The 14,066-nt window shown below is 39.9% G+C and overlaps 1 protein-coding gene across 1 annotated transcript in view; it reads left to right on the forward strand.

Moving 5' to 3' along the window:
- Positions 1 to 14,066, forward strand: part of CKMT2 (creatine kinase, mitochondrial 2) — a 38,645-nt gene that overhangs the window by 11,936 nt on the left and 12,643 nt on the right. Inside the window, exons 3-6 of the mRNA XM_048504218.1 lie at positions 1,224 to 1,422; positions 7,893 to 7,988; positions 9,973 to 10,194; positions 11,306 to 11,391. Of these exons, the coding sequence (XP_048360175.1) occupies positions 1,224 to 1,422; positions 7,893 to 7,988; positions 9,973 to 10,194; positions 11,306 to 11,391 (603 nt within the window). The remainder of the gene's footprint in view (positions 1 to 1,223; positions 1,423 to 7,892; positions 7,989 to 9,972; positions 10,195 to 11,305; positions 11,392 to 14,066) is intronic.

Genomic DNA, 14,066 nt, shown 5'->3' on the forward strand with positions numbered 1-14,066 from the left:
TCTTTGAAGGCTATCTGGAAGCCATAAACAGTACAAAATATTGCTGCTTATTTGATAATATTTCTTCAGTTTTAAAATGCCCTCACTGGTTGGTCAGCCATCTGCTTCTAGGTCCAATTCAAGATGCTTGTTATCTCCTTGGAAGCCTTACATGACCTGATACCCATCTGAAGGACCAACTCACGGCATGAATCTGTATTTCAGCTCAGATCATTACAGAGCTCCCTTCCTTAGGCCTATTAGATCTGCTACAGCCTGAACTTGGTCATATTCAGCTGTGATTCCAATTGTCTGGAACAGCCTTATTGAGAAAGAGAGCAAGACACTCACGTTGGCCAATTCGTGAAAGGTTGCCCTGGTTAGAAGGCTTTTGACTAGATAAATTCATTAATCAACTGTAAGTAGTTCTACCTGATTACTATGATGTGATTTTCATGTACCACAATGGTGGTACATACTGACTTGTTTAAAGCTTCCTTGAGTCATAATTGATAGAAAAAAGGCATGATATAAGTATTTTGATAAATAAACAAATTTCTCATGCTGATTTGACATAGCTAGAATATGTGGATGAGGTATGCACAAACTGGCATTTAGAAAATGGACATTTGGAACCATAGTCCTCATGATATGCACATGTCATTTAAAAAACAACAAACTGCTTTCTGGGTAACCTATTATATTATGTTCCCCTCTCCTATGAGCAATAATGTAGTTATAAGGAATTTATCGATACTGTAACATGAATAAAAGGCCCATATCGACAGTCCTAGTCGAACCACATTGATTTACATTAACGGAGAATTCAACATGGTAAATATATTTTGTGAGAAACAGACACAAAAAACATAATTCTGAAGCTCATTAGTTTCCTTCCCATCTGCCTAAGTGCCTCCCTCTACAGAAGCCATCTCTGTGATTTCAGCTGGCAGACAGTATACCCCTGGGAAGATCTGTATTCTTGCTTCCCCTACAAATTTCAACTGCATGCATAAGCTAACAACCAGTCTAAATTTCTAGTTCCCGGCTGATTTCCTCAAATCTCCTGATGTACAGAAATTTTTTTATCTGCACACTTTTGTTGTTGATTTAATGAAAGACATGAGAAGAATATAGACAAGATGCTGATTCTCGCCCCTGCTTTTTTCTTATATGTTCATGAAGTGAAAATCAGATCCAAGAGTTGCTGATCAATACGAATGCTTTTAATTTCTTTTTATCAGCGCAGACTATCCTGATCTTCGTAAACACAATAACTGTATGGCTGAGTGCCTCACACCCGCAATCTATGCCAATTTGAGGGACAAGATGACTCCCAGTAGCTTTACACTGGATCAGTGCATCCAAACTGGTGTTGACAATCCTGGCCATCCTTTCATTAAAACAGTGGGCATGGTCGCTGGTGATGAAGAATCTTATGAGGTGAACCATTTTTATCATATTCTGTGGCCATTTAGTATACTAGTACATTTACTATACAAATAGCTTGTTAGAAGAATGCAGATTATTCACACAAAGTATTGTTTTTAAAGAAAATAGGACACTAGAGTATACACAAAGCACAAGCCGTATGGATAATGCTGGTACCTGTTTTTCTTCTGTGTGGGATTTTACAGTCTTTTTTTTCTTCTGTTAACTGAAGAGAAAATATCATTAAATCTGCTTTCAATATAATGATATCTAGGATAATAAAACATAAGCACAGGAGAATATTTCATTTGTCTCCTGAAGCTTCTTCCTCTCCTGCTGCTAAGTTCAGGTTGAGGTAAAAAAGTGAAACGCTGTTGACTACATACAGTGAAGGAGATACTCCGTCATAAAATATGCACATCTATAGGCAGAGAACAATCTTGACACAAATTAATACATATTTTCTCTTGAACAATAAAGACAAACCCAAATTTAAATGTGATATTTTGACAGGTACATTATACAAACAAATAACAATAAAGTTAGTCTAGTATAGGTACAACAAAATCTGGAAGGGAAAAGTTCTTTTTAATAACATGTTTTAAAATATTTATGCTCTGGTTTTTTGGGTCCCAACTGAAAATACAATAGACTTTTATTTTATTTATTGACTTCATAACAAAAAATAACACCTCACAGTTTGGCAGCATTTTTTACAAAAAGCTTCAGCAACAAATGAGAAAATGGAGCATCTGTAGATTTTTGCCCAGATTATGCAACAGAATGCCCTCCCTGCTGCCACCGCCGCACTAGAGCAGAATTAAACAGAGCAGAGCTCTGATTCTCTTTCTGAAATGGGAGGAAATAATTGCTGCAGGTTTTCAGAGTTAGACCACATATCATAAGCCCCCATTCCTCTGATTATTAAGAAGAACAAAAAAGTGGCTGTAAGACCTTCAAGCAATAAGCTTTTTTGTTCCACAGGGAGTCCTTACTCTCCAAACCCCTCTTCCATTAAAACATAATAGCTAAACTACAAGACTGGATATCTAATTAGTTTTATGGTAGCAATATAATGTTTTGTTTTGTTTCTTTTATGTTTATTTAGAAAACTTGTTATCCTTCCTTTTTGCCAAAATCACTGACAATCCGAGACAGATTACAAAATGTCCATAAATACAAGAGATCATAAAGTCCACAACAGAAAGCAACACTTCAAATAAACAACACTAACAACAGAAGTAGCTGCATAAAATATTTGGAGCAACAGCAGGCATAAATGCTTTTTGCAGAATGGATTAGCTAGATGTCTAGCAGATGTCAGAAGGTGAGGAGTGTTAAGACATGCTGAGCATTTTGCAGGAGGTCGATCCACAATTGGGCTCCGATAAGTCTTGCTTTGTGTGTTCAACTTCCATCATTCCATTTGTGAAGACACATGAAACAAGGGTCCTTTCCGCACGGGTGGAATACAGTGCCCCAGGGATGGCAAAAACACCATTCCTGGGGAAGGGTTCACACAGGAGGTGCTGCTGCTTTGCAGCAGCGCCGTCCTGGCCGTCTTGGGGCAGTGTGAAGCCACTGTTTTCAACCTTGCTCATTGAGTGAGGTTTTTGAAAAGCGGCATCTTCCCGCTGGCATGGTGCAAACCACACCGGTGGGAAGGCGCTGCTTTTCCCGTTGCCTCCACTGACCTGCCTGTCCAGCACCACTCTGGAGGGCTGCAGAGACCTGCCCATGCTGCCCTCCGACTCCTGGGCGGGTCCCTGCAGCCCTCCAGAGCAAGGCTGGACAGGCAGGTCAGTGGAGGCGATGGACTGGAGGCGTGCAGAGATGCCTCTCCAGTGTGGCAGATCTGCGGGGCTGCTCACACGCTGCCATGCGAGCAGTCCTTAGCCTCCACCGGCATAATTTATGCTGGTGGAGGTGTGTTTTTGTTGCCATGCGGGAAGGGCCAAGGCTTCAGCAGTGTTCTGCAATCCTTCAGATCATACCAGTCCTTTACACACGTGCACAATTATATTGTGAGCCGTCTTGAGTTTTGCAAGGGAGAAAGGCAGCCAATGAATGTTTTAATTAAACAAACAAATAAACCCACTGATATCAAAGGGACTGTGCAAGCTTATGAAATAGTTCACCCCAAGTGATCAACAACAAAAGCATTGCTCCTATGATTATTAACCTCTTCAACCATTCACTTCAATGTTACCTCTGAAGTTTGCAGAAGGATGTGGAAATAAGGGCCAACACCAAGATGGGGTAATTAAAAGGCCAGTTTTATGAACTTTACATTGGTCAAAAGATATGCAGTACCGTCAGACTAACTCAATTCCATACATAGCTGCAATGTGGGTGATTAATGAGGGATGAAAACCCATTCCTCCTCTGAGTATGCATCCCTGATTGTTACAGGTGAGGCCATTCTAGCATCAAGTAGGTTTGTCAGTATCCTGGTAGGTCTGAAGATGAGCAGACTACAGAAATCAGTTCCCCTGGAGAAAATGGTAGCTTCAGAGTATGGACTCTTTGGCTTCACATCTCCACTGAGTTCCCTGCTCTTCTCAAACTCCACCCTCCCCTCCAAGAATTTCCCAACATAAAGTTGAGACCCCTACTCTGAGTGTGAGCAGTCAAGTGTCTATGGCTCAGGATCCTCCTTGAGAAGCATTCTTAATGTTTGAAGAAAGTATAGCATTTCCTTTCCCACAAGCCACAAGGTCTATGGATCAAGAATAACAGCATCTCTTAAAGGATGTTTGTCCCAGCTGCATAAAAGCATCAAAGCATCAAGCTTCTGGAGAGCCAGCATGGTGTAGTGCAGTGATTCTCAACCTGGGGGTCGGGACCCCTTTGGGGGTCAAACGACCCTTTCACAGGGGTGGCCTAAGACTCTCAGCATCAGTGTTCTCCATCTGTAAAATGGATAAATGTTAGGGTTGGGGGTCACCACAACATGAGGAACTGTATTAAAGGGTCGTGGCATTAGGAAGGTTGAGAACCACTGGTGTAGTGGGTAAGAGTGATGGACTCTAATCTGGAGAACTGGGTTTGATTCCCCACTTCTCTACATGAGCAGCAAACTCCAATCTGGGTTTGTCCCCAGTCCTCCACACGAAGCCTGCTGGGTGACCATGGGCTAGTCACAGTTCTTTCAGAACACTCTTAGCTGCACTTAACCCACAAGGTGTCTGCTGTGGGGAGAAGAAGGAAAGGTGATTGTAAGCCTCTTTGAGTCTCCTAAAAGTAAATAAAAATGGAGTATAAAAACCAACTCTTCTTTTTGGTCTAAGATTGCCTCTTTACCCTCCAAACTAATGCTTCAGGGTGCTCACAGTGAAGCAGATCTTGTCTGTGTCTGCAGTTATCCCTGCAGGCTCTGGGGGAATGTGGTGGTGGTGAGTCTCTCAAAGGCTCTGTAGAAGGCTGTGAAAGAGAGGTTGCAGGCCCCAAATTTTTACCTGGTCCTTACTGGTGGCCACATGACCTGTGTAGGTGTTTCATGTTGACATGTGCCTGTCAAAGAACCCCTAGTCCAAGGGATTCTCAGGATGTGCCAGAAAAACACAAAATTACAAAACTCTAGGGGTATGAATCATCATACCTCAGTCTTAGCAGTTACCACCAGGCCCTTTGCACTACTCAACAGTCAGAAACCAAAGGGCAAGCTTCTAACCTTCCTGGGATTAAAGTCAAGAAAATCACCCCTGCAAGGTAGACGATTTAGAGAGTGAGTTTTACAAAATAATTAACCTGGTGGGTGTAGTCACAAGTACTGAAATGGGACTGAAGCCACTTGAAGACAAAACACCACAAGATATAATTAAAGTGATTAAAATTGTGCAAAAACATTATTACAAAAAGTGAGAATTAAAATAACAAGGACTAAATCAAAGTGACTAACTACACAGTAACAGAACTGGTTCAATTTTACCTGATGTACCTAAATTTTACCTAAAGTTTTGACTAAGACTGCTATATTCAAATTCCCATTCAGCCACATTTATAGAAATTATTGTGTTTGGGGGACAGGCTAGGAAAAATCAAAATATATGCTATAGGAGTGATTCTAAGGAGTGATTCTAAGCAGGCCTACTCAGAAAGAAGTATAGCTTTATTCAGTGGTATTTACTTTCAGGAAAGTTTCTTAAGATTGCAGCCTTACAGGGCAACTCTTAGTTGGGTCGGAGTTGGGGGGCATAAAATGACTCAGGGAATCACATGGCCATGCCTAGATGGCAATGCTGCAGCAGCATTAGTGCTCCTCCAGGACAGGAGACTATGCCAATGCCAATGGGGGGCATTCCCAGGGTGGAGCTGACTTTAGATGGTTTGCTCAGGCCTTTCAGCCTGGGAACACCTCCTTTAGGTGGTCCCTTCTGTAGACTTATGCCAGTAAAAAGGGTGGCACATCCCATTGGCTGCATAGGGAGCTTGCAGCGTGGTCAGAAATTGTTAGGTATTTTTTTTGCTCCCTGTGCCTCCTCAATCCTCTTTGGAGGCAGCAGGGTTGCACTGTGGCCAGTTACCACACATCTGCCCCCCCCCCCCAATTCAGGAAGGGGCTGAGTTACACCTAAATTTATTTTATGAACATGAAATATTCTGTGTATTTTGTAACATGTAGGATGATTGCATTATTAAGTACATTGCTAAAATGTAATAAGCACAAGTTCCTTATTTTATTTTTCCAAAATTATACTTTCAAATATGCTATACTGGAGAAGAATCTGAGAATATTCAAAATTTTCAAATTGAGAAAAATAGACCAAAAATAAAGTGAAAGTTGAAAATAGAAATAATCAGCAAGGTTCTGGAGAAAGAAGAGAAGGTAGCTGCATCAGCTGCTCAATAACATTTAAACTCTAGCTAATTAGCAAAATCATAAGAATAATGTAGTGATGTGAACTGTAATTTTGCAGAGGACTGTACTCTGCTGTAATGTAGCACTTGTTTATTAATTTTCTCTTTTGCTTCAGTGCTTTTTTTGCACTGTGTAAATACAATGGAATAAAAACTGACCCTACACACACACTATACTCTACTAGCTCTATTCTTTTTTTAACACCCCAGAGATCAAAAGCAAATCATAAAGACAGCAAGCAGGGAAGTCAAGCAAAAGAATCACATTCATTATTACTCTATTTTTTTATAAGTTCCTTCTTCAATGAGCTTCAAGGGCAGACAATTTTAGACCACATTTAGCTGCTTCTTTAAAGTGCCTGCTGGCAGGCAGCACAAACAGCTTTCTCCTTCAGCCACTGAGATTTTCGTTGACACCTCTGAATGGTACTGATTTATTTATGCATATATTTATTTGTTTCAAATGACATTTCTCCACATTTTTAAAGAAACAAAACTTAAAATGAATAACTCCAATGTAAAACAAACATATCCTCAACACTATTATTTGTTCCCCAAATATTGTTAAAACAGTATATTTTAATCTCAATGGCTATTTTAGAAGTCAACTGGAATTAACCATGTTATTCAAGTATGCCAGTTACAGTGCCTTGAGTATGTCACATGGTACATTTAAATAGCTCCAACTGTCTGTCATTTCTACATGTACAGCTCTTCTAATCTTCTCTTGTAATCTGCACAGCTAACATAATCCCTGCCATAAAGAAGAGTAGAAGAAGAGTTTGGATTTATATCCCCCCTTTCTCTCCTGTAGGAGACTCAAAGGGGTTTACAATCTCCTTGCCCTTCCCCCCTCACAACAAACACCCTGTGAGGTGGGTGGGTCTGAGGGAGCTCCGAAAAGCTGTGGCTGGCCCAAGAACAGCATAGTCCCGTCGAACCCTAGTCACAATGCCTGGAACCACCTTAAATAGGAAATGTCTCAGTGGAGTGGCTGATGATCTGGGAGGTGTACAAAGGAGGGGCTGTATCTCAGTGATAGAGCATCTGCTTGGCATACAGAAGTTCCCAAATTCAATCCCTGGCATCTCCCATTTAAAGATCAGGTAGCAGGTTACGCAAAAGACTTCAGCCTGACACCCTGGAGACTTCCTGCCATCTGAGTAGACAATACTGACCATGGTGGATTCCACATGAGCCAAAAACAATGGTGTAAACATTTTCACACCACTGTTTTTGGCCCATGCGGAAGCCTCCCATGATAGACCAATGATCTTTTTCAGTTTAAGGCAGTTTCATGTGTTCTTGGTCCAAGTTATAACCTAACCAAACATCTGGTTATAAATAAATTACTGGTATTTTCTCTCCAGCCTTCTTGACGTATCCCACTGGTTTCCATCCTTTTCAACTCTCTCTAATGTAATTTCTTTATAGATACAATTTTCGCTGTGATTTCCCTAATCCAGTTTTTTTTTGTTACATCATTTCACACAAGTGTAAGATCCAGTTAGTGGAACGGTTACAAAACTAGTAAATAAAAGTATATCATGATGATGTTATTCAGAAGATGCAAATACAAAATAAACTGAAAAATAGCAACTAATACTCCCTTGAATTCACAGGTATTTTCTGATATTTTTGATCCAGTGATCAAAACAAGACACAATGGCTATGATCCAAAAGTCATGAAGCACCACACTGACCTGGATGCCTCCAAGGTAGAATCCAACTTCAGATTTATGACTTTGAAAAAACAGGCTTGCATTTGAAGTGCCATAGAAAGAATTCTCATCGAAGAATAATAATTAAAGGATATAACTAATGGCTAGAATTTGCATGTTTGTATTTTTTTATACTTCTCTGAACAATGGATCCCCATCAGATCCTCTGAAGATGCCAGCCACAGATGCAGGCGAAACGTCAGGAGAGAATGCTGCTAGAATAAGGCCATACAGCCCGGAAACCACACAGCACCCAAGTGATTCCGGCCGTGAAAGCCTTCAACAATACAATGGATCCCCACTTTGCTCAGCCAGGCTTGAAGCCATTCTCCAGCTGTGTCTCTTCAATTGGAGGATGAACCACTGAAACTGGATTCAGACTCCTTAGGCTACAGGAAAGCTTTAAACTTGATGGCAGAATGACAGGATACAGAACACTGTTTTATTTACACTAGTGGCAACTAGATTTAAGTAGCTAAAACAATCTATTCTGCGGTTTGCCCCTTTCCCAGTGTTTCTCAGTAAGGTCAGAAATCCTTTCTGAATTTTCTTTTAAAGATGTTAATAGTATAAGTATTTTGATTGATGTTCAACCCCAAGTGAGGGTTTGCTTCTGCAGCAGTTAATGTCCTTCAGTAGACATGGAGGGAATCCCCACAGTCAAAAAAATCACGTGATACGGTAAAAGTCCCGGTTTGGGCAAGGAGTCCCCACGACTTCAGTGCCCAATTCGGCTCCTTCCCAGCCCTGGCGCGCGCTCTCCCCCTCATCCCACATTTTTCAAAAACCGGAAGGAAGGTACACTTTTTTGAAAAACACTGGCCGAGGCTGCATTGGTGGGGAGGCAGCAGAAAAACAATACCATTTATTTTTTCCACTCTAGGAGGCACTCACCAATCAGAATGCAGTGGGCTGGGCACGGATTGCACAAAGGGGTTTTTGTTTTGTTTTGTGCTGGTTGTGGCTTCAGTTTATTTTCCCAGTGGAGATTCGCCCATTAATTATTTTGCCTGTGGGTTTTTTGGGGGACAACAACAAATTCTGAATTTTTTCCATTTGCATCTGTGCCAAATGTGTAAATCTAACCTCACCTACATGATAAAAGTTTACTTACCTGCAAATAGGCTATCATATAATTTGTATTCTTTTACAGTACTGATACCTGTAATTTAAGTTTATCCACTTAAGAGAAATTATACACTTCATTCTCAGCTGAGATTCTTGTGAAATTCCAACCTATCCACAATTCAAAATAATGTGCATGTCATCATAGTTTAATTGTTTTATGTGAGAACAATAACAATGTTAGCCCAGCTGGATTGTTTCCTGGTGAGCTTAAAGCCAACAAAGGACACCAGTCAGGAAGAAGGTTAAAAAGTCTTTATTCAAATAAAGGGAGCTCCAGTGAAAGAGCAGGGCTTCCCCCAGTCTCTGGGGGCCAGACCTTTTATACAAAGCAGTGAGTAATATTGGTACTTGTGCAGAACATTATTCTAGAGCGCCCTCTCCATCCGATATTAAGACTTTCCCAGCTTACTTTCTAAACTTTCTCCTTATCTAGGTTGTGGTTTACTCAGCTACATTTCCATAATCACAGACTTGAAACTTTAGAGAAAGAAGCATAGCACTGTTTTTCTGAAATACCAGGCCATAGGCTACAATATCACACTATATCTTCTCTCTTGCATTGCAGGCCCCCTCCCACTTTCACAGCTATTTCTGTGCTTTCTTGCTTTAAGTATTTAAGCTGCCAATGGCAAATTCGTCTCCAGGTAGAACCACTTAAAATGAAGGTTCTTTGGTTCTTGTCTACAACAACAATAATAAATACACTAATAAAACAACCCTGTGTCTCTGGATACTCAAGGGTTCTCAAAGTAATACATTCTATGGACATGCTCAAAGAAGATATTAATGACATCCAGCTTTTGCAATAGTTTTTTTGCATGAGGCAAACTCATTTTCAAACTATTTTTGGCAGATCACACAAGGACAGTTTGATGAACACTATGTCTTATCATCCCGTGTACGTACCGGTCGCAGTATACGGGGACTGGCCTTACCTCCTGCCTGTTCTAGAGCAGAAAGGAGAGAGGTAGAAAATGTTGCAGTCACAGCTTTGGCTGGACTGAAAGGAGATCTTGCTGGAAAGTATTACAGCCTGACTACAATGTCAGAGAAAGAACAACAACAGCTTATTGATGTAAGTACAATTTCCAGTCTGAGCATTTAAATAGTAGTTTGAATTGTTTCATAGAAGGGATAAATTTTACTTGCATTTATTGTTTTGTTCCATTAGACAGTTTTTTCTTTGTTTTTGTTTTTTTTCCAATTCTTCAGCCTTAATCTCACTGCATTATTTTGTTTTATTAAGAATCCTTCCTATTAGACTGAATTGTTTTATCACATTTTGCAGTCTGCTTGCTTATTGACTGAAAAGTCTTTCTTATACCTGTGATCTGCCCAGCCCCACTGTATTATTCCATGCGACTGGAGACCATAAGCTTCCCCTGGGCATCAAACTACAACATTATGACATTGACTGAAAACAAAATGTATGTTCAAATTTTTTATCCTGCCTTCCAGGTTTACTTTTGTGCAAAAACAACACAAGATATGAGGCATTAAGAAATGTCCCTTATTCAGTTTCATGATTGCAGTCAAGGCAGGCTCTTGCCAGTTATCTGACATGGTTGCCATCTGACTTGACCTGGGAGGTTAAAAAATTAATAGTAATTGTGGAAATGGTGATTGGTTGAAATGGTAATTGCTAAAATGGTAATTGCTGAAATTTCATACATGGAGAATCACATAAGGTTTTTTTGTGTGCCGTGGCTTGTGCTTTAAAGATAAATAGATACATAGTGAGAACTGTTGCAAACAGTTCATGCACAGCAGTCTGAACCATGTCTAGGAATTTTTTACAATGGAAGGATGGCGGACTGCTAATTCACTGGTGCCATCCCACAAACAAACAAACAAACAAACAAACAAAAATCTTATTTTCAGACTCGTGATATTTAAACTTTCTCTAAAAACTGCCTTTATGTAGATTATTATCAGAACTCATGTATTTTTATTCTGATTTTTTGTAAAGTATCTCCTCCACTTCTCAATGTAATTACAACTTGCTTTAGAAATTCTTTTATTTTATGAAAACTCTACCAAGCCATCTGGGAAGGAGCTTCTTAATGTGAATAATCCAATTTGATCTATATGCACCCATTTGTATTGCCTGAGTACAATGATGAATGTGTACTACAAAATTCACCTGTTTCTTTCTTTTCCTCTGCCTTTCATATGCTGGTCTGAAGGACCATTTCCTGTTTGATAAACCAGTATCCCCTTTGCTTACATGTGCTGGGATGGCCCGTGATTGGCCAGATGCCAGAGGAATCTGGTACGGAATGTGAACTGTGTACACTTCGTTTTTGATCTACTCATTTAATAAATTCCTTCCTCTCTTGTCCTAACACACCACTTGCTATTCTTAAATCTGACAGCATGTTTTGAGAATACATACTAATAATAACAACAATGATACATGTTAAAGAAAAGCTTCATAGGAAACAAAAATAAGTTAATGTAACAACAGCAACGAAAAGATAATTAGCATGTGTATTGAGGCTTTTTCAACATGACTTCCTTTAGATATTTTTAATTTTAAAATTTAAATAAAATATTCAAATTTGGAAACCATACACAAGTTAGAAGATGTGGTGCTAAATGCTTGTTTTTATGAATGCATATTGGTATCTAATATATTAAAAATAATGAATGAATATATTGGTTTATGAAGAAGTGATGCATTCACATATAATTTATTTAGATAAAGTTTTCTTTGTCTATGTTTTTTGCCTTTTAAATCCCTTTGCTACTTGAATGGTTCTTTTAGAGTCAATTACTGTTTTCTGTTTGAACTGGTCTTCCATCATCCCATGTAGTTTGTGGCTGGAAATAGATAATCCATGCAGATTCTGTGCTGACAGCAGTATAAATAGGAATGTGTTGGCATGTATTTTGCACCATGTTTGCAGGTAGTTTTGCATGTGAAAGCTTTGTAATGCAATAATAATTGTAATAATAATAATAATCATCTTCCAATTTAGTGTTGGTTCCTTAAATTGAAAATATGGTGTGTACAAGAGAATGGTTTCATTGTACAACATAAGTTTCCAGGAGAACAGTTTTGCCCGCAGAATTACTATTTATTAGACCATATGAGTGACTCAGAATAGAACGGCTACTGATGTCCTGAGATGTCCTAAAGCAGAGGTCCCTAATCCTGTTGATCCTTTGGGAATTTTGAGACAAGATAGTGGGCACCCCTATAAAATGGCTACAATGGAAAATAGGTCCAATCACAAAATATCTGCCATTGGAGGGCAGTCATAGAATGTTTGGAAGTTCCAAACCAGGTATCTGATGTGGGGGGGTGGGGGAGTTGCAGATTCCAAGGTAATGCTGACAGTGTTCTTCTGAAGCACCTCCTGCTCAAGTGAGATGGAAGAAAGCCAAGACTGTCTTTTTGGTTTTGGGAACAGAGACTTTGGGAATGAAGGAAGTAAGTGCAAATAAAGATAATTGCTACACTGGGGATCTCTGGCCCTAAAAGTTGCACTGCTCTATTATGCCACTGACAGACATCACCATCACTTTCAATGTCTCATTAAGTCATCCAGCATCACAGCAATAGAGACTAGATTGTATAATTTATGCAGCCTTTTCACTCACCCTGAAATATAGAAATGTAAACTTGCTTCATAAAACATGCTACTCACACTGTGTTGTGCACTGTTGGAGTGATCCATTTATTTATTTGGGGTATTTTACCAAACCTGTAATTTGTTTCCATGTCAATTCTGTATAAAGAACTGGAGAAAAGAACATAGACTATGTTTAAGAAGAATTAGACAAAAGATTTGTAAGACCAGCCTTTGTTTCCTACCGAGGAGACATACCCAGCTCCTAAGATTTTTGAGATGTAGGTTCATTTTGAACTATAAACTTTCCCCTCAGTTTCCAGTGTTCTATAGGTAGCGAGTGTTTAGGATTTGGGTTTGCTGCTGTGAGGTAAGTTTTCTGGTACACAAGGAGATTATTGAGATCATTGAGGCTGGGTGAATTCACCCATTGAGGCTGGGTGAATACAACTAAGAAGCTTTTATTTATTTACAGGATGGTTTTAAAGGAACAAACCACCAACACAAGTCTCCAAAGCAGAAACCTAGCTGACGCTTCAGAGAATAGTCATGCTGTTCTACAATGCTTTCAGGGACAGACTTTTATTGACTAGCTGCTAGGTTGGATCCTCTCTCACACACGATTCCACCCACACCCGCCAGCTCTTTCCCCAGAGTCAGGCCAAATTATACAAGGTCTGCTTATCACCAGAGACAGTCCTAACAATCAAGCACTGTCTTCTCTCCCAGAGATAAAGCTAAACAGCTTTGCCACACTACTCTTCACTCTGTCTGCTCTTTTTTCCTCAGCCAAACCTGAGCTGTTACTACTTTCTCCCACAGGCAAAACTCAACTCCCGCTGTGTTTCCTCCAACATCTCATCCCCGTTCTCAAAGGTGATTGGATGCTGGAGAAGCACTCCTGTAGGCTTGTCTGAGTAGCCAATTTTCCCTCCAGGGGCAGGACAGCCTCCTGTCCATCACAATTTGGATTTCATAATGTTCTAAAATTATGGGGCAGCTTCTCCCACCTGATGATTAAAAAGGGAGTGCACCACTTCCCCACTTTTCAGTTCCCATAGCAGCACATGCCTCATGCTGTGTTCATTTCCCAGAACAAAACGTCCTTGCGAGTACTGAAGCAGCTCTTCAGCACTGTTCTGATCAGAACTGAGTGATATTCTCTGTGTAACCCTAGAAACCAGAAGAATTACGTTGTTGTCGTTACTGGTGGCAGAATGAAGTGGTAGAAATCCTTGCTAGCTCTTATTCTTAACCTTGCCTTGGTAAAACAACATACAACTCTTGTTCCTACACACTCTAGTGATAGATAGGAAAGGGTCAAGGTGAAATTAAACCATTAGGAACCTCTAGGATTATTTGTGAAACCCGG

This window comes from Sphaerodactylus townsendi, linkage group LG07 (assembly GCF_021028975.2).
Source record: "Sphaerodactylus townsendi isolate TG3544 linkage group LG07, MPM_Stown_v2.3, whole genome shotgun sequence".
Taxonomy (NCBI): Eukaryota; Metazoa; Chordata; class Lepidosauria; order Squamata; family Sphaerodactylidae; genus Sphaerodactylus; species Sphaerodactylus townsendi.